The sequence below is a fragment of the Amphiprion ocellaris genome, chromosome 24, assembly GCF_022539595.1.
Source record: "Amphiprion ocellaris isolate individual 3 ecotype Okinawa chromosome 24, ASM2253959v1, whole genome shotgun sequence".
Classification (NCBI taxonomy): domain Eukaryota; kingdom Metazoa; phylum Chordata; class Actinopteri; family Pomacentridae; genus Amphiprion; species Amphiprion ocellaris.
In genome coordinates, this window is record NC_072789.1 from 2,616,865 (window position 1) to 2,637,471 (window position 20,607).

General features: G+C 39.4%; 1 protein-coding gene and 1 non-coding gene across 11 annotated transcripts in view; one reads left to right on the plus strand and one right to left on the minus strand.

The window, feature by feature from the left end:
* Positions 1-2,905: 2,905 nt before the first annotated feature.
* Positions 2,906-2,976, minus strand: trnag-gcc (transfer RNA glycine (anticodon GCC)). Its single transcript has one exon. It is a non-coding gene; the product is annotated as a tRNA-Gly (tRNA).
* A 766-nt stretch (positions 2,977-3,742) lies between these two features.
* The window catches only part of dmd (dystrophin), a 315,328-nt gene continuing 298,463 nt past the window's right edge, over positions 3,743-20,607 (plus strand). For 8 of the 10 annotated variants that reach the window (XM_055008386.1, XM_055008379.1, XM_055008381.1 and 5 more), the window contains exon 1: positions 3,845-4,077. In XM_055008386.1, the coding sequence (XP_054864361.1) occupies positions 3,996-4,077 (82 nt within the window). In that variant the 5' untranslated portion in view covers positions 3,845-3,995. Of the gene's footprint in view, positions 4,078-20,607 lie in introns of all 10 variants that reach the window. The other 2 variants (XM_055008380.1, XM_055008391.1) reach the window with 2 other exon arrangements.

A 20,607-nucleotide genomic window follows, 5' to 3' on the forward strand; every position in this document is an offset into this window, starting at 1 on the left:
TATAAATTTGCCAGTATGACAATTGGCAAGTAATGAAAATGTTGAAAAGTACTCTTTAGCCTTGTTTGAAACTGAGTAAAAGCAAACCTCTTCTCTAGGTTTTCAATTTTAGATGGGCAGAAAAATTTGATTCTTATTACAGTTTCACTCTTTCAATAGAAAATTTGGCCAGTATTCTTAGACTTAATACCTGTTAATTTGGTTCCATCATCAGTATACTGTGTGTTATCTTAGTCTCACTATAATTTTAGTGTCATTATTGGTGTTTTTGAGCAAAACAAACTGAAATTAGTGATGCTCATTCCTGCTAAGGCCTTTTAATGGTAATATTTTAGCCCTATTTGTGACGGAACAGCCTTGTTTTGTGTGCAGTATACACATTTACTTACAGGTCTCTGTAGAGGATAAGTTCCTAATGAGACCTACTAATAAAGCTTTACTATCTCATTTAAGCTTGAATTTGAAACCTCAGTGTCTGTTATTGTCCTTAATGTGTTGAATTAACTTATATTCTTATATCAATTTATCAAAAGTTAGATCCAGATATCACTGAGTCCAGAAAGAGTGCTCCTTCTCATTCATTAGCTGAATGAACATATTAGAATTTGTATCTATTGCCAGCTTTTGGCTTGTTGGCTCTCAAGACTTCGTTTTAGCAAACACTCCTCCTGCCAATTAGAAGTTGTAGTGCCAATTAGCGCCATAAGGAAAGGCTGAGCGGAGTCGACCAAAACACTTTCTCTTTCCAGCACTCCAGCAGAAGGGGAAAAAGAACAATTTCAACATTTAGCCCCATGGAGGCCTGGATTTTTATTTTTTTTTTATTTTTTATTTTTTTTTAAATTTCTGACAACTGCAAACAGCCCATGAGTGACAAAAAGACACTCAAGATTTGTGTTTGAAGTGAAGCGGTTTGCGACTGCAGGAACATAATCATCACTACGTACAGTTACATAACAGTTGGGGTTCATGCGGCAGTTCCGTGAAGCAGAGGCATTTATTCACGAGTTTATAATATCAATCATAGTGGGACGAAATCTATTCAGGGATTTTAGCACAAACAAATGTTTTTTTAAAATTAAATTGCCTCCAATGCAGACTTTATTATACTATTATAATACAGAATGATTAGTAGAGTAAGAGGTAATTGGGTGCTGTAAATTGAAAGTAGGGAATTGATTTTTCTGCCACGCATCGCCACCAGATATCTCCAGGAGAGCCAGTGATGCCTTGTCAGCCCAAATTACCTCTAATTATCTCAGTTAGCACACTTCATGTCTGCCTCACTTAACATCTGTGTCATATAATCTCCAACACACACACACACAACCAAGGGGTTCTCTAAAGGATTACACAATAATATATTATAAAAATTGTTACAACCTCACATGCTCCATTTAGTTTTTAAAATAAAAAAAACAGCTGTTATTTATGCAGCCATGAGGGAAATACCTTCAGAAAACACCTCACTAGCCTAGTTTAGAGTAGATGTTCATACTGTACTCACTAACTTGTTGCTATACTGCCCTCTGCTGTACATGCTGTGGTATGACTAGAAAGTGACACTGATCTGTCCAAAACCTGAAGTACTTGCAATTTCTCAGCAGATTCACATTAAATAACAGTTTAATAGTTTAGAGGTCATCCTTTACAGGGACACACACCTCGTTTATAGTAGTAGAACTCCTGAAATCAATACCACTTGCATACTTTTCAATGAGGGAGGGGGATGAGATTTGTAACTAAATATGTGTGATTCTCACACGAAAAGGACTGTTTGACAATTAGGAATCATTTTTTGGGTTAAAAACTAGTTTAGCTAGGCATGTTTCTCCTACACTGTGTGTCTTTTTGCATACAAAACACACCATGTGGACACAATGACACAATAAAAAAAACTTAAATTTCATGGTGACATTCCTCCCGGTGTGAAATCCAGAAAAATTAGTCTTCTCAGGATGAAGCACATCTGTATGAAAATTAAATCCTGGTCTAAACCACACAAGTTCAGACTGTAGAGACTGTGAGCAGGGTAAATCCTTTAAAATCCTGTGTTCTGGTTCTGCACCTGGATGATTTTAATTTCATTTCACACATGGTGCTCAGGTTGGGTTGTCCACCAATCCTAAGGTAGATGGTTGGAATTTCAATATATAATTGAGGGACTTTTGAAGTCCATGGGATATATCTTGCATATGTTTTTATTAAAAGTAAGAAAAAAGTTTTCTATGCTCATTATAATTATGTCTTTACAAATTCCATAATTATTTATTATGGAAACAATCACTTATTAATATAAAAATGACTGGATATCACTAAAATGTCGACTAAATAACCGTCTGAGTTTAATAAGAACCACCTTCTAATTAGCTAAACAATAATAAAATGAGCTGATTCAAAAATAATTTTGATTGTGTTCTTTTTATTAAGTTGAGATAATCATGACAGATGTTTCTTTTTTGGCAATAAATCAAATTTTAGATGGAAAATAACAAATTGTATCTGTGTCCCAGAAATCACTTTCAACTAAGTTCCCCATTACAAAAACACCTCTCAAGGAAGTGTGTTAGTTCCAGATCACATGACCTGCTCCACATGATGTCATTTCCTCCTGAAGAAACGACTGATCAGACTCCAAGGCTTTCTGACTTATTTAATATAAAGTAGTGTGTGAGTCAAGTGTGGATTCATGGCATGTCAACAGGTTTACTACAATATCTTTACAAATAATGTTCAATTTTATATATAATATTTATCTATTTTTTATTATCCCTTATTAATCCCATGAGGGGAAATTCTGATTTTCGCATACCTCCCAATTGGGGAGAGTCAGAGCGACGGGTCAGCCACAGTACAGCCCTGGAGCAGGAAAGGTCAAGGGCCCAACAGTGGCCCCAAAGGACGTTGCATTGGCCGGGAATCGAACCCAGCTCTCCCGCGTGGCAGGCAAGAATTCTACCACTGAACCACCAATGCTTATTATTATAATTTTCAGAAGAATCTTTCTGTAAAATGCCATGTGATGTTTGGTTATAGGCAGCCATGTTGATTTTAGGCCTGAAAACAGCAAAAATGTCAACTATGATACAGAAAGTCCCGTAATTTTATATTGACCCAACTATAAATTCTGCCTATCATCTATGGCGGCAACTAACAATTATTTGCACTGTTAACTAATCTGTGGATTTATTTCTGATTAGTCATTTCTTTGTAACATTTCAGAACAAGGTGAAAAATGTTGATTACTATTTATCTACTTGTTTTGTCCACAGCCCAAAAATGTTCAGTTTACTATCATAGAGGAACAAAGAAACCAAAATATATTCACAGCTAATGTGCTGGAAAATTAACACTTTTTCCTCCTTAAAAATAACCAATGTGTGATTCTGTTTTCATCCATTTTTTGGCATTAAAACATCAGACCTGATTCTGCAGTAACCCACTAAACTCATTTGGGTTGATCACATTGAGGCCACGTGGGAAATGGTGACGATTAAAGGCACATTTTGGTTGCTTTGGCAACAGGATGTGAGGCGACATTACCCACCCGGAGGTCAAGGTTCACCGCATGCTTGGCTCACCTTGGTATTGGCTACATCATAGTCCCGGTGCGGAAATAAACTCCCACTGATGCGTAATCTGGTGTCCGGTTTTACGCACGGCGTCCGCCAAATGGGCCGGGGCCCCACGGTGGGCCACCTCTTAACAACCTACTATTTAGAGGTGGGAATGCTGAGACTTCCACCCCTCCACCCCGCTGCACACCTGCTACTCTCCGTCTGCCCCCCTGTGACAGCCTGACCGGTCCTCCTCTTCCTCCTGCCTTCGTCCAGGTCTTGTTCCTGCGTCGCGCTCTCTGCCTTTGACGGTCCGATCTGAACTCATTCTGTGCACCCTCATCCTGGTGGATTTAACCTGCGTGCTCGTCCAGCCCACCCCCAAGAGTTAACTTTTTTTTTTTTTATTTTAAAAAAACACCAGGTGCCCTGTTATCGATGGCGGAGGGTGTGCGCCCCGAGGACTACTGCGACGAGCCAGTGGAGGACGAATTTGGAGAGATCATTAAGTGTCGATCTGGTAGGAGCTCACAGCTTCCGTGCGTGTGCGTGTGTTGCTGTTATCAGTCTGAATCAGCTGGAACCTTGACATGCTTGAGTGGAATATCAAAGATCCCTGTGCCAACCAGGATGTTTATCTCTGACAGCGCCTCAGAAATCATCTCAAACGTTTTTTAGTCTCACACAAGCAAGATATTGTGCCAGTAACTAGTTTAACCCTCCTGTTGTCCTCATTTACAGGCACCAAAAAATATTGTTTTCTTGTCTGAAAAAAATCCCAAAATTCAGCAAAAAAAAATCCCCAAATTTCTGAAAATTTGCAAAACCTTCAGGAAGAAAATTCCAATAATTCCTCAAAGGTTTCACTTAAAAGGTTTTTTTTTATTCCCCCAAATTTGGCAAGAAAATTCTTATAAATATTTTCAAAAATGAGTAAAAATCTTCCAAATAAATCCTAAAAATAAAGTCTGAAGTGATTCCATATATGTCAGTAAAACTTCTAATATTTTCTTCAAGAACATTCACAAAAAATCTATCAAAATCCAGTGAAATTTGCTGGATTTAAGTTGATTTTTTGGGTGAATGTTCATAAGAAACATTTTTAACATATCTTTTTTTGGGGCGCCCGTATAGCTCAACGCGTTGAGCAGGTGACCCATGTACAGGGGCTGGTTCCTGACGCAGCTTGCCCGGGTTTGGTTCCCGCTCGCGGCCCTTTGCTGCATGTCTTCTCCCGTTTCCTGTCTCTCTCTCACTGCACCTGTCCGATAAAAGGCCAAAAAAAAAAAACATTTCTTTTTTACCACCAAAAAATGTTCAAAGATTTCCCAAAAATGTTGAAAATGTAGACGTCAGAACTGTGAAACAGTCTTTTTCCCCACATCTTCAAACTTTAAAACGGGTCAATTTTGACCCCCAGGATGACACGAGGGTTAAGGGAAATTTGTGCTTATCACCTCTTAGAGGCCCCATGTGGTGTATATATGTGGTGGAAGTGATTCTACACACTCCAAGGAGATGATAGTGTCACTATATCTCAAGCTAGAATGAACCAGTTAAGTCTGTGTGATTCCACATTGTTTAGATCTGTTTTTAGTGTATCTGGGTGTGTGTTATGTTTTCCAAATGTTCATGAGCTGGCTGTGAGTGTGCAAGACGCTGATGCTCTGTATGAAAGGCGTCCCTCCGTCGGACCCCAAACAGACTAGAAAGTCATCTATTAAGGACACTGACTCATCTGTGGTGTTGGCAGCTGTCTTGTCTGAGTGTCCACATGAGAACAGGATCCTCTCTAGCCAGCTAAACGACCAGATTCAGACCGTACACCTCATACCTGCGAGCGATTCCTTCTGTTCTTATTGCTTTTTAAGTGATGCCAGTTATGACTGCCAGAAAATATTTGAATAGAATTTATATGCAGTTGAAAATCCAGTGTGTGTCTTTATGTGTTGGCCTGGGTGTTCCCTCCGTCACCCTAAGTCAGCTGGGTTTATCTCCAGCCCCCATATGACCCTAATGAGGACAAAGTGTTGCGTAGAAAATGGATAAACGGATGAAAATCCATTTGCAAGCAGTCTAAATCTGACCTGTTGACAGAGGACTGTTTGACATCTCAGTTATTCCACATTGAGAGGTTATTGTTTTTTGTGTATTTGCTTCTATGTGTATTTGTATTGTAAGTGTCTCTTTGGTCTTTAGAAACTCTTGTGACGATTCTGGTGTGTGTGAGAGTTAGATATTTGTGGTTTTTGCATTATTTCTGTGAAGAGTGGACTTTCTGTCACAGTTTGACAACAGGAAACTAGCTCACTCTTGGTTGTGTTGTTAGCTTTATGAATTTTTGCCGGACAGAAATGAATCACGAGAGAAAAGTCATCTCAGTTTTAGTTTTTTCTGTATAGTACATCTACTGGGGCCATGAATTCAACATGGACTCTCTACAGAGGAACTTCATGAGCTGGGTGAACAAAACTGACGTAGACGTTGTTTCCTCCTCCATACCAAGCATTTGTTTTACTGGTAGTCGGTGTGATGGTTTTAAATTTTACGCTGCATGCAAACACTCTGTGCAGACCCTTGTGGAGCAGGTCATGTGATCTGGAATTAACACACTTCCTCGAGAGGTGTTTTTGTAACGGGTAACTTAGTTGAAAGTGATTTCTGGGACATGGATACAATTTGGTATTTTCCATGTAAAATTAGATATATTGCCAAAAAAGAAATATCTGTCATGATTATCTCAACTTAATAAAAAGAACACAATCAAAACTATTTTAATAAGCTTATTTTGTTATTGTTTATCTAATTAGAAGGTGGTTGTTATTAAATTCAGACGGTTATTTAGTTGACATTTTAGTGATATCCAGTATTTTTTTTTATGAATAAGTGATTGTTTCTATAATAAATAATTATGGAATTTGTAAAGACATCATAATGAGCATTAAAAAACATTTTTTTAAATTTTTAAATTTTTGATAAAAATGCAAGATATATCCCATGGGCTTCAAAAGTCCCTCAATTATATATTGACCCGGACAATTTTCAAGTCATTTTGGACAATTTTCTCGTCATTTTCAAAAAGTTTTGTGTCAGCTTGGATCTTTTCTCATCTTTTCTCCGGAATTATGGCTCATTTTTAAGTCATTCTGAACAATTTTTGAGTCATTTTGGACAATTTTCGAGTCATTTTGGACATGTTTTGAGTCATCTCAACTTAATAAAAGGAACACAATCAAAACAATTCTTGAATCAGCTCATTTTATTATTGTTTAGCTAATTAGAAGGTGGTTGTTCTTAAATTGGGATGATTATTTAGTTGACATTTTAGTGATATCTTGTCATTTTTTATTAATAAATGATTGTTTCCATAATAAATAATTCTGGAATTTGTAAAGGCATGATCATAATGAACATAAAAAACAACTTTGTTTTCAGTGTCTTGCCAAGGTACACTTTGAGAAGTCAAATCGTGTGATCAGTGGAGAAGTTGCTTCCAGTTTTGCAAACTTTCTGTGAATATTTGCCCCATCAGTCCACCACTCTGAGGTGAAATAGTACAGCTAGCATCACTCTTACTTCACTCACTAATGTATTTGCAGCTAAGCATGCTATGTGGCCACACCTCGGGCTAAAAAAAACGTTCTAGGGGTAGGTGTTGTTTGTCTGTCCGCTACACTGAATCCCTTGCACTGAGCTGGAGGCCACAGAGGTTCTATTTCCTGTTATAGCTCTTGTAAATACTGGATGACCTGGAATGGAGCGCTGAGTAGCGAGACACACAAACTGACGGATGGCGTGGTCAAGGTTGATTTGGAACAGGTAATCTCCCCTCCTCTGCTTCCCTGTGTGGTGACTTTTCCCTCTCCCTCTCTGTCTGTTGGTGTAAATAACATTTCCTTGAGTAGCCTGCCTTCTCGAGTAAAGCTTCAATGAATAAATAAAGCTCTCTGACTTTCTCCCATCCCTGTGCTGCCTCTTGCCCACTCCCCCATGGTGCAGCTGGTGGGTCATCTCATGCTGGAAATAGCGCTCAGCTGGCCTGATGGACGGCTGCTGCAGTGTCAGATAGCCTAGTTTGGGAGGTTGCCATGCCCCCAACCAACCCCCACTCTCTCTATTCTACTTTTTTGTCCCTTTCTTCTTTACGTTCTCTTTGCTTTCTTTAAATCTTCCTTCCGTCTCGATGCCCGTTTTACATCTTACCCTCCCTCTTTACCCTTCATCGCTATCATTCATTTCTCTCCCTGTTCCCTGAGTGTCCTTCTCGTCTTTTTCATACACCACCCTTCTGTCTTTCCCTGTGTCATATTTTACCACCCAAGTGGCGCTTCACTGTATGGCTAGACTGTCTGTCAGGAGCTAAATCTAGCCGTAGTGCTCACTGCAAATATATGTAATACTGAGCACTGTGATGCATCCAGAGATCCCACATGAACTCGAATGGATGGAAACAGTTTGTTGCTCCGAATACATGCCTTATTCCCTACAAAATCAATAGTTAATTTGGTACTAGTTATTGGAGTGTTTAGTTAATAATTCACAGTTATCGTCGTTGGTAAGAATAGCATTTAATACACTACTGTTCAATAGTTTGGGGTCATCCAGACAGTTTCATGTTTTCCATGAAAACTCCCACTTTTATCCATGTGCTAACATAACTGCACAAGGGTTTTCTAATCATCAATGAGCCTTTCAACACCATTAGCTAACACAATGTAGCATTAGAACACAGGAGTGATGGTTGCTGGAAATGTTCCTCTGTACCCCTATGGAGATATTCCATGAAACATTTCCAGCTACAATAGTCATTTACCACATTAACAATGTCTAGACTGGATTTATCATTCACTTAATGTTATCTTCATTAAAAAACTGCTTTTCTTTCAAAAATAAGGACATTTCTAGGTGATCCCTAACTTCTGAATGGTAGTGTACATTTAATGCTGCAATTTGTTCCGACCTGCAGGCTGTTATTATGGTGTGGATTACCCATTTAGTTACTTGTATGTATTCATGTAAATGTCTAAAAGAAACCACTCATACAGTAAATAGCTATGTGGCCAAGGCCAGCTGTTTTAACATACATTTGCTTCTGAGCTGTAACCCTCTCTGTAGCCCTTCTGTATTCAGCCTCCATTTTGTTTTTAGCTTTTGTTGCAACTTTAAAAACTAATTCCTGTAAGGCCTGTTCCTATTATATTAAACCATCTGCCAACAACAACAACAACTTTTTTCCCAGATGGCATTCTCCAGTCAGCCTTGAGAAATTTTTCACAGCATTGTTTCATTTTTATCATTTCGCTAAACTCAATTCAACATGACAGGTACAAAGTAGAACTGTTCGACTAGAGTCATTTAACTATTTCTGTCTGAGGTTAGGTAGTTCTACATTTCTTTAAAGTAACTCTCTTGATTTATACTGATTTTAAAAACCCTTCCTTGTTGTCTCTTGTGGTTTCATGACCATTTGTGGCTGTACTCAATCCCTGAATGCTAATTTTTACCTTTGTGTGTCCATTACTGTTTATGGACAGGTTGTCTGTGACCAGAGAGAAGAAAAAAATTAAATAAAACAAATAACTAAAGAATCTGCAACTGGTAAACCAAATGAAGCAGAGAGGAAGAGACAGAAATATTAGACACCGTATAATGGTTGTGGATGAGAGGAGAGTCAGAAGTTGGTTCATGAATTGCTAAAATAAATTCAGAGTTGTTATTTGTACTTCTTGTGTCTTATCATTTTGGTGCCGCCACCAAAAATTCCTCTATGCTGGAAAAAGTCAGCCTGTTGGAAACATTTTGTCCCACTGCTGTGAAATTGGAAACCTGTCTTGGAAAATCTTTGCAGATTCTAGAGTAGCCGTCAGATTAACAGTAACAGTCCTCTGGAGTTGTTCAAACACAGTTAATTCACTTTTAGAACAACCAAGGGTTAGTGGAGTGGCCTGAATGTAAGTTAACATATTGAGAACATAAACGGTTGATCTACCACCATGCTGCTGCTAACATGCTTTCACAGCTAATACTGATAAGCTATTAATATGCAGGTAGAATGTTTGCCGTGAGTTAGCATGCTAACAAAAACAAGCAGAGCAGACGGTGATCCCTAGTGCCACGCTACTCTAGCAAGCCAGGGGCAAAATCATAGCTCTCCTAAATGAACTTAATGGGTTCAATTAGACCTCTGACAGCATAATTACCATTCAGGGAGCAGAGAGCTGGTTATATTTAACACTTACTGATCAGATACATCATTAAAACCACCTGAATAATATGGTCTAGGTTCTCTTTTTGCCGCACAAACGGCTATGATCCGTCATGCATGGACAATGGACTTTGAGGGATGTTCTGTAGAGTCAGGACATTGGAGGTGGATCTTGCCTCGAGAAAACCTTGACGAAGACCTTGGCCTCTTTCTCGTGGCCCCTGAGTCATTCTTGAGTAGTTTTTGTGGCATTTGAAGTTGTGTTGTCTGGTTGGGAAGTGTGTCGTTGCCAGTGGACCCTTGGTAGAGTTTAGGTTTGTGGTATGTGTCAAGGTAACACTGGATAGAATTCCAGGATCCAAACAGCCGTCAGAGTCAAGATTAAACTCGTCAATGACATAAAATTTTGCTCTTTTTCCCCCTTTGAAAGAAAGCCACACAGAATATTAAATCCAAACTCTCCAACTCCATATCAGTGGCTCTATATGATCCAGTAATAACGCTTATGGACAGAAGATGGCAGCAGAGGCAACCACTGGCCGTCCGACTGTCCCCAGATAGACCATGTAAGATACTGGCAATGAAGATGAATGTGTGGGAACAGATATGCCTGTTCTTGGGAGATTTGAATCTGGCTCTGTATGAGAGGAAGGCAGGTTGGGTTGATGGAGACACAGAGAGTGAGAGATGCAGGGGGGAAAACAACAACAAAGGTGGTGGAGAAGGAAGGCAGCTGTTGTTTTGTGGAGGGAGGACAGGATGGGTGGTAAAATAAATGACTGGATGCACACACGCTTTATAGCTGGAGTGGAATGGATGGAAGGTTCACTGCAGCATCTGACCCACATGGAGTTTCTGGGTCACTGCAGACCAGAATGTGTGTGTGTCAGGATGTTTTAATGAGTCTGGCAGTTTAGAATCCCAGAGGAACCCCCTCCCTGCTTAATCACACACGCCTGTGCATTAGGAAAGAGCCCCCCCCCCACAGGGCTACATTTGACTGTTCACAAGATAAATGTAATGATGTGTGTGATCAATACATACATGCAAGTTTGCTTTACAGGACGGGATTCCTCAGTAGGGCCTGCAGCTGTCTAGATAAATATTTACAGTATGCACCCTATTAGATTCATTATAGAACTGGACTTTCTATATATCAACAAGAAAAGCACTCAGAAAGTGTAGTACTCCGCCAAGGCTGGTCAGTTGTATGATTTCTGACGGAGAAGTCCTGATAAGTACACAATGGTTGATTTGTAGTCAGATTGCAATCATGTGATCATCAACAGGCAGCTCACGTAGTGTTCACTTGTCATAGTTACAGTGACGTCGTGCCGCTATCTCGCAGTGGTACAGAAATCTTTAACAAATCCATGGATCCAGACTATAAGCTGCATCACTGCCAAAATCTAATCACTTGGTCCTTGTGTCATTTCTGATCTTCCCTGAAAATTTCATCCAAATTTGCTTGTCCGTTTTTGAATAATACTGCGCACAGACAGACAGACAAATGTACGCCAATCGTCACATAACTCCACCGCATTCCTTGGCGGAGTAATAAGATCAAATATTGTCAACAACACCAGGAGTAAAAAGCTACCATATTTCTATCATTTTAGTTTTTAGGAATAAAATTAATTCAATTCAATTCAATTCAATTTTATTTATATAGCGCCAATTACAGTCAAATTGTCTCGAGACGCTTTACAGAACCCATATGCCTGACCCCCAGAGCAAGCCAAAAGGCGACAGTGGCAAGGAAAACACCCTTTTAACAGGGAAAAAAACCTCGAGCAGAACCCGGCTCTAATGTGGGGGGACCCATCTGCTGCTGGCCGGGCGGGTTGAGAGGGACAGAAGAGGTAGAAAGGTAGAGATAGAGGGATAGAGGTAGAGGGGTAGAGGTAGAAAGGTAGAGATAGAGGGGTAGAGGTAGAGATAGAGGGATACAGATAGAGGGGTAGAGATAGAGAGGTGGGGGGGTGGGACACAAGGACCATAAAACACAGCCACACATCTGAAGCATCCAGCATCCAGCTCTGGGACCAGGGACACTCGGAGAAAGGACACAGAAAGAAACAGAGTGAATGTAATGCAATAATGGTATATATAGTAAATACATAGGTAGTTAGAGAAGGGCTCAGTGCATCAAGAGAGGTTCCCCAGCAGCCTAGGCCTATAGCAGCATAACTAGGGGCAAACTAAAGGGACGTCAAGAGGGGAAGTCAGTTGTGCAAATGAAAACACCAGCTCACCCCGTCAGGGTCCCCCAGTCAGCCCTAACTATAAGCTTTGTCGAAAAGGAAGGTTTTAAGCCTGGTCTTAAAAATAGAGAGGGTGTCCGCCTCCCGAACCCAAACTGGGAGCTGGTTCCGCAGGAGAGGTGCCTGATAACTGAAGGCTCTGCCTCCCATTCTACTTTTAGAGATTCTAGGAACAACAAGTAAGCCTGCAGTCTGAGAGCGAAGAGTTCTGCTAGGATAATATGGTACTATCAGGTCTTTAAGATATGATGGAGATTGGTTGTTAAGAGCTTTATATGTCAGAAGAAGGATTTTGAATTCTATTCTAGATTTAACAGGAAGCCAATGAAGAGAAACCAATATAGGAGAAATATGATCTCTCTTGCTAACTCCCGTCAGTACTCTGGCTGCAGCGTTTTGGATCAGCTGTCGATATTTCAGAGAGCTATTGGGACAACCTGATAATAAGGAATTACAGTAGTCAAGCCTAGAAGTAACAAATGCATGGACTAGTTTTTCTGCATCACTCTGAGACAGGATGTTCCTGATTTTCACAATATTTCTCAGGTGAAAAAAGGAAGTCCTACAGATTTGTTTTATGTGCGAGTTAAAGGACATGTCCTGGTCAAAGATAACACCGAGGTTCCTCACAGTAGTACTGGAGGCCAATGTAATGCCATCCAGAGTAACTATATGCTTTGAAAGCAAGATGTTTGGGGCCAAATACAATGACTTCAGTCTTGTCTGAATTTAGTAGTAAGAAATTATAGGTCATCCAGGTCTTTATGTCCTTAAGACAATCTTGCAGTCTAGCTAGCTGATTAGTTTCATTTGGCTTCATAGATAAATACAATTGAGTGTCGTCAGCATAACAATGGAAATTAATACAGTGCTTCCTAATAATGTTGCCTAAGGGAAGCATGTATGATGTGAACAGTATTGGTCCTAAGACAGAACCCTGAGGAACTCCATGATTAACCCTAGTATGCTCAGAAGAGTCATTGTTGACATGCACAAACTGGAACCTGTCTGATAAGTAGGATTTAAACCAGTCCAGTGCTGTCCCTTTAATGCCAACAGAATGTTCTAGTCGCTGTAATAAAAGTTTGTGGTCGATTGTATCGAATGCTGCACTAAGGTCCAATAAAATAAGTATAGAGACCAGTCCATTATCTGACGCTATGAGAAGGTCATTAGTAACTTTCACCAGAGCTGTTTCTGTGCTATGATGCACTCTGAAGCCTGACTGAAACTCTTCAAACAAGCTATTCCTTTGTAAATGTTCACATAATTGATTTGCAACTGTTCTTTCCAGAATTTTGGAGAGAAATGGGAGGTTGGAAATTGGTCTATAGTTGGCTAAAACATCTGGATCTAGAGTGGGCTTTTTAAGTAAAGGTTTGATTACAGCAACCTTAAAAGCCTGTGGTACATAGCCTGTTACTAGAGAGAGATTAATCAGATCTAACATTGAGGAATTAATTAAAGGTAAAGCCTCCTTGAACAGTCTAGTTGGGATAGGATCTAAAAGACATGTTGATGGTTTGGATGTAGAAACTATTGAAATGAGTTCAGAGAGATGTATGGGGGTGAAAAATTCTAAATATCCATCTGGTCTTACAGCCAATTCTAAAGTATCTGTACTCGATGATACATCTGTGACATTTGCAGGAAGGGCCAGAGTAATTTTTTCTCTAATCGTAATAATTTTATTTGTAAAGAAGCTCATGAAGTTGTTACTGCTCAAAGCTAAAGGAATACAAGGTTCAACAGAGCTCTGACTCTTTGTCAGCCTGGCTACAGTGCTGAAAAGAAACCTGGGGTTGTTCTTGTTTTCCTCTATTAAAGATGAATAATATGTTGTCCTGGCATTACGAAGAGCTTTTTTATAAATTACTAGACTATTTTTCCAAGCTACATAAACTTCCTCTAAATTAGTGGAATACCACTTCCTTTCCAGCTTTCGGGACGCCTGCTTTAACGTCCGCAGCTGGGAATTCTACCAAGGAGCAGGTCCTCTCTGAGATAGAACTTTCTTTTTTACAGGTGCAACACTATCAAGTGTTGTACGCAGTGAGGCTGCAGCATTATTAACAATATAATCCACTTCTGTGGGGGTAAAATTATAATATTTCCCTTCCATTATATCAGTAAGTGGTGCTGGACTAAATAGAGAGGGTATTATTTCCTTAAATTTAGTCACCGAATTGTGAGACAGACATCTACTGTAATGATATTTATTCTTAACTCCTATACAATCTATTGTTGTAAATTGAAATGTTATCATAAAATGGTCAGAAAGAAGAGGGTTCCGGGGAAATACTGTTAACTGTTTGATTTCTATGCCATAAGTCAGAACGAGGTCAAGGGTATGATTAAAACTATGAGTTGGTTTATTTACATGTTGAGAAAACCCAATTGAGTCTAATATTGAATTAAAAGCAGTCGTAAGGCTGTCACTGTCCACGTCAACATGAATGTTGAAGTCACCCACAATAATGACGTTATCTGAGCTGAGCACTAAATCAGATAAAAAGTCTGAGAATTGAGATAAAAACTCAGAGTAAGGAGCAGGAGGACGATATACAACAACAAATAAAACTGGTTTCTGAGCTTTTAAATCTGGATGAGAGAGACTGAGAGTAAGATTTTCAAATGAACTGTAACTAGGTTTAGGTCTCTGGTTCATTTTTAAGCTAGAGAGGTAAATTGCTGCCACTCCTCCTCCTCGGCCTGTGATTGGAGGAACATGACAGTTAGTATGACTAGTAGGAGTTGATTCATTTAGACTAACATATTCTTCCTGCTGCAACCAGGTTTCAGTCAAACAGAACAAATCAATCTGGTTATCAGTTATCAAATCATTTACTAACAGAGATTTAGACGAGAGAGATCTAATATTTAACAGACCACATTTAATTGTCCTGTTTCTTCCCTCAGTTGAAATAGTGGTATTAATTTTAATTAGATTTTTATGGTTACTATGTCTTTTGTTTATTTTTGATTTGCTTAATTTATTGAATTTTGGTGGTCGGGGGACAGACACAGTCTCAATAAAGCTAACTGAATTACTGGAGGGTGACAGCTGAGAGGAAACTGCAGAGAGGTGTGGAAGACTACAACTCCTGCATCCTACATATCAGCAGTGAATACAAATACGCACAATAATACAAAATGTGTCCTAATTAATACTACATTAACACTATAAACAGACATTCACATTGGTGGAAGACTCAGAATACACAGACGAGACAACAAAATACTGACAAAATTAAAAACAGGGACTTTTGGTGAATCACAGATCTGATTTTACTTTCTTCTTGGCACAAGATCTGTGGCTGTGTGATGCATGAGAGACATTGTATGTGCTTTTTTTATGCACTACAGAGGTAGAAAGCTTTAAAGTAGGCTGTCTGCCCTGCCAGGGAATAACAGACTAAGTTATATAGATGATCCAAAATGGAGGGAGATGGCAGAGATGCAGAAAGGAGGGACAAGTTTAATTTAAAAGACTGATATCACCTCCCATCTGCACTCTCACTGCATCTTCCTCTTCCAAGTACATCCGTCAACTCCAAACCTGCAGCGATCTCTTTCCAAGAATTCTGTGTTTGTGAACAGGAACGTCTTCTTCAGAAAGTCACTGTCTGCACATACACATTTGCCTTATGTAATAAAACACTGGATCTTTACTGGCTGTGATCTTTCTCTCTGTCTGTTTTAGAAAAGTGCCTTGAGTTGATGTGATTACAGACCTTCTTTTCATGTTAGTTATGGCTGTGCTGCAACTAATGGGACTCTCATTGTCATTTAATCTATGAAATGTCAAAATGCGGTGAAAAATGTTCATCACGAATTCTCTGAGCCCAAGGTGATGTCTTCAATTGGCTTTTACCGTCAGCCCCCAAAGCCAGAGATATTTATTAGAGTGAAAACAACGAAAGGCAGGGAACAGTTATCTGTGAATTGCTGGGACTAGATAGAAAAAAGAAGGTTACAAATGCATTTGTTTGAATAAAATTTAATTAAAAAACACATTCATCAATATTTTTTGTACTTACAGTTTACTCTTCAGTACATATAAAATTCACAAGTGGTCCAGACTCATGCACAGATAGTCTTCACAGTGGTAAAATTACAGCTGAATTTGAATGAATTTTGTGTTAACAGAGTCAACTTTAGTAGAAATATTGCTACATGGTGAAGCAAAATGTTTCATTTACACCTGTACAATGGTTGCCACTGGAGGATCTAATGTTTTCTAATTTTTCCATCTTCATAACAATATCTATATATGGTATATTTTCAGATTTTTGACATTATTGTGAATAAAACATGTCTGAAAATGAAAAACAGGTTTTCTTGAGTAGAAATATGGAAGTATTGATTATATCAGTGTTAAAATCCAGAAGAGCTGTTTGGTATTTTTGGCTTAATAAATAACTGATGATACAAAGTTTTAAAATGATTTAAATTCTGAAGTGATAACTTTGGTTGCTCCATCAACAGTTTGTGCAACTACCCACTGTGAGAGTCATTTCAGTGCTTTGTTGTCATATTAGTTGTGCATCTAGTGGTGATTTGCATCTTCTTTCTTACATATTAGAATCAAATGGAAGATGATCGTCTTGTTAATGTTGTCAGTCAGCTTTTCTACCACTTGATGGGCTGCGAACTTCCAGGAAACACAGCATTGACATATTATCACCTTTAAAAAGCTGAGGTGATATGTTAGGGAATGGAGGAACTATAGATTACGTATATCCTGCCAGTCAAAAGTTTGGACACACCTTCTCATTTAATGGATTTTCTTTATTTTTATGACTGTGTACATTGTAGATTCTATTGAAGGCATCAAAACTATGAATGAACACAGATGGAATTATGTAGTAAACAAGAAAGTTTGCACACTATTGGCATTTTCTCCACGAGCTTCATGAAGTAGTCACCTGAAATACCTTTGTCAAGGCATCCATCCATCCATCCATCCATCCATCCATCCATCCATCCATCCATCCATCCATCCATCCATCCATCCATCCATCCATCCATCCATCCATCCAAGTAAAGAGAAACGACAGTCCATCATTACTTTAAGAACTGAAGATCAGTAGTGCATATACATATAGATGGGTATAAAAATACTGATGAGAGCAGCTTTATTTCTAATTTTAATTGCCTAAGGCAATGGAGCAGCAGCCACAACACCTCTATCCAATCATTACAGTTGACTCTAAATTTTAAGGTAGGTCCTGGTGTGTGCTTTTTTCCCAGCCAAGTGAACACTGATACCTCGGTTGCTTTTGAGAGGAGTGTGCTTGTGCATGCATGTCTTAGAGGATGTGTACAGTATTTGTACTGGCTCAGGGAGTACAGTTCTTCCTGTACATCCTCCCACAGCTCAGTAGGTTATAGATCTCCACTTGCTCTGATACAGTTTCAGACGGGTGCTTTTTAATCTGGCCTTTGCTCTCTACTATTTGCCCTCCCTCTCTTATGTTTGCTGTCTCGCTTGTTCTACGTGTGTCTCAGCAGCTCTTCTGTTCTGATCTGTATTCTCTACTCTGGTGCTGTCATTGTTCTTCATTTTCATTTTGTCGTTTCACTCAGTTTATTTCTTGTTCTGTTGTCTAGTGTCTTGCACACAAAGACACCCACTTCCTGCCTATCTGCAATTTCTTCTGCCTTTCTCTCTTACTCCTTTTTTCTTTAAACAAAAAAATCTTGTCAGCAATGTTCCTTTTATTTTGACTCACTGAAATGCTGTCGCAACGTTGATGAAAAGAGGGAGATGATTTAGAAAATACAGATTAGGAAAAGGAGGGGAAGTGTGAGAGAAATCTTCTGATAAATGGAGACAGATGGCCAGAGGGCAGATGAGGGCCAATTAGGTTGAAAGGTTCAGTGGATGATCGGATGGAGGGAAAGAAGGATGAATGGGCCAAGATTTTACCATCTCACCCAGTTCATCCAAAGAGAGAATGACAGAGGGAGTAAGGAGGTCAGTGGTTTCAGAGTAGATGCCACGGGAGGATTCCAGGTGACGGAGAAAGTGAAGGGATGCCGCAGTGAAGGTTAAAGGAATGGAGGGATTTAGATTGCAATTCTTGAAAGGTAGGGAGAAAGATGGATTAATGGATGGTGCATCCACAGAGCTGGCAGGAGGGAAGATGGGACAGACTTTTGGAGGTTGTGATTGTTGACTATGGGAACCAGTGAGTGGTTGGTGGATGTTTTGTGGGTCTCTGAGCTGGTTAGCACTCAGTTTGACCACTGACCAAATACTAAAACAAAGCAGGCCCATGGCAGCAATCCACAGGACCCAAAGGATTCACTGAAAACTTCCCAGTGCTGGATCCTACAAAATACCCCCAGAGGTTGGGTGGTCACGACCCTTTGATTCAGCCTGGTGGTTTTAATATTGAGTGATTTATGCTAACCATGAGAAAATGAAAGCTTTTTTTAAAAAAATTGCTATATAAGAAATAGTTGCGATCAAGGTTTTGGTGGACTGACAGAGGTGTTTAGCCGCACAGGTTGTGTTGTGTCTTGTCTTATGATCTATAGATAGAAAGTAGAGAATTCTTTGTGGCAAAGACACAATACAGAGGGTCCTCGACTTACGTTGGACTTCCGTCCCTATGCTATGATGTAATGTGATTTTCGCCGTAATTTGGAACTCACATAGTGTACCTAAATACCTACGCTAACACAGTGGTAAATCATAATCGTTTGTCCGTCAGTGTTTCGCCCCTTTCTGAGTGTTTTATTATATCTATTTTCACTTCCATAGAGATGGCTTTCCTTTTCTTCGAAGCATCAGAAGAGTCTGACTTACGCTTGGGAGTCATAATGAAGGGCAAAAAAACAACACAAACGAAAGAAAGCGAATGTAGCACAATCCAACATGGTGTACAACTGGCGAATGCAAATAAAGCCGTCTTTCTTGTATAGCACCGTCTGTAGACGTATTTGTCCACTCCGCTCACCACCTAGTTCCTGCACAAAATTTGTTTTAACGTTGAAAATGCCGTACATCAGAATGATGAAGCAAGACTTTATTAATAAATTTATGGGAGATAATGACATAACCATGAAACACTGTAGGTCGAGGACGTTGTAAACCGAGGACCTGCTGTAGCTATTTTCAGTGTTTAGAAATATAGGATTTTGAGGTACTCATCCTTGTATTTGAAAAGTTTACATATTGTACATCGATTGCTTCTAGCTAGCTGCCTGAAGAATATTTTGGTGAGAAATAGTAGCTTGTAGCAGTAAAATTGCTAATCAAGACTACACGGGGGTCAGGTTTGCAGTTGGTTGAAAATCCTGCTGTTTACCACAAAATATAGCCAATAAATTATTAATCAGCCACACGCTATTTTTCTAAATATTCCAAGGTCTGCAGCAAGATGGCTTTTAGTGCTGTATGGCTCAAAAACTGGTCATAGTGTCAAGTACCAATCAATCTATATCATATAGTAGGATCAATAATAGACAGGCAAATGTTAAGTAGTGAATTAAGATTAGGTTTATTTTCATAATTCAAAATATTTAAATCAACTTCAGGCTGCCCAAGTAAATTAAATACTGTCACACTTGTCACTACTCTGTGTAACTATAGACACCATCAAACTCACCTCTGTAATGGCTATGCGATCATCTATATGTATATCAAGGGTTGTTCTTTCTCTGGAGAACTGCAACAACTTTCTGCTTATATATTTCTGCCTGATCGTGTGCAGGAAGGGCATGCAAACCCCTATTACTAGTTACTGCCGCACTGACTGACTGAATTTACGGCATACAAATGTGCTGTCATGTCTACACTGGACATATTGTGGTCATGGTCATAAACAGGACTTGAACACTGTGTTGTATCTACTCTTAGATGTGGATAAAAGCTAAATGAAACTGTAGAGTTGTAGAACTCCAGTCTGAATGTCTCTGATTTTTGCCACCATCAACTCCTCCAACATTCAAATGTGGAATATTGTTTCTCATTGTTGTGCAAGATTGGGGTTCTGCTGTCATTTAAGGAGATGATAATCGAGCTCCATCAAAAACGGGTGATAAAGCTCCCACTGAGCTTCCAAGAGGGCGGTGGAGGGTCTGCCCATATGCACATATCAGCCCATATGTTCGACGATGATCCGTGATGATAACGGCCATTTAGGGCTGATGACATCGGAGACAAGCAGGGGAGTCTAAAATGGAAGGCACAGCATGTTTACTGTGTTGCACCGCTTGCTTTTATTCACAGACTGTTCCACAACGGAGACATGGTTTTCAGAGAGTTGAGAGACAAAAGTTAAATGTAAAATTATGTCTTGAATGAAACTTTTTGCACAGCAAGTAACCAAGCAAAACTAATTTGCTAAATACTTGCATAACTGGCCATTGTTTATTTTCTCCTCAGTAACTTTTTAATTAAACAAAATGGTCCGCAATGGTGGACAAATCAGCAGGGGGGAGTAAATAGAATCTCCAGGAGGTATGGTGAATAAGTAGAGCTTGCCACCAAGCTTGGAGAACCAAATTAATTGGGAAGACAGACGAATATTGCGGTACCACTTTCATGCAACAAACGATGAGGACTTTT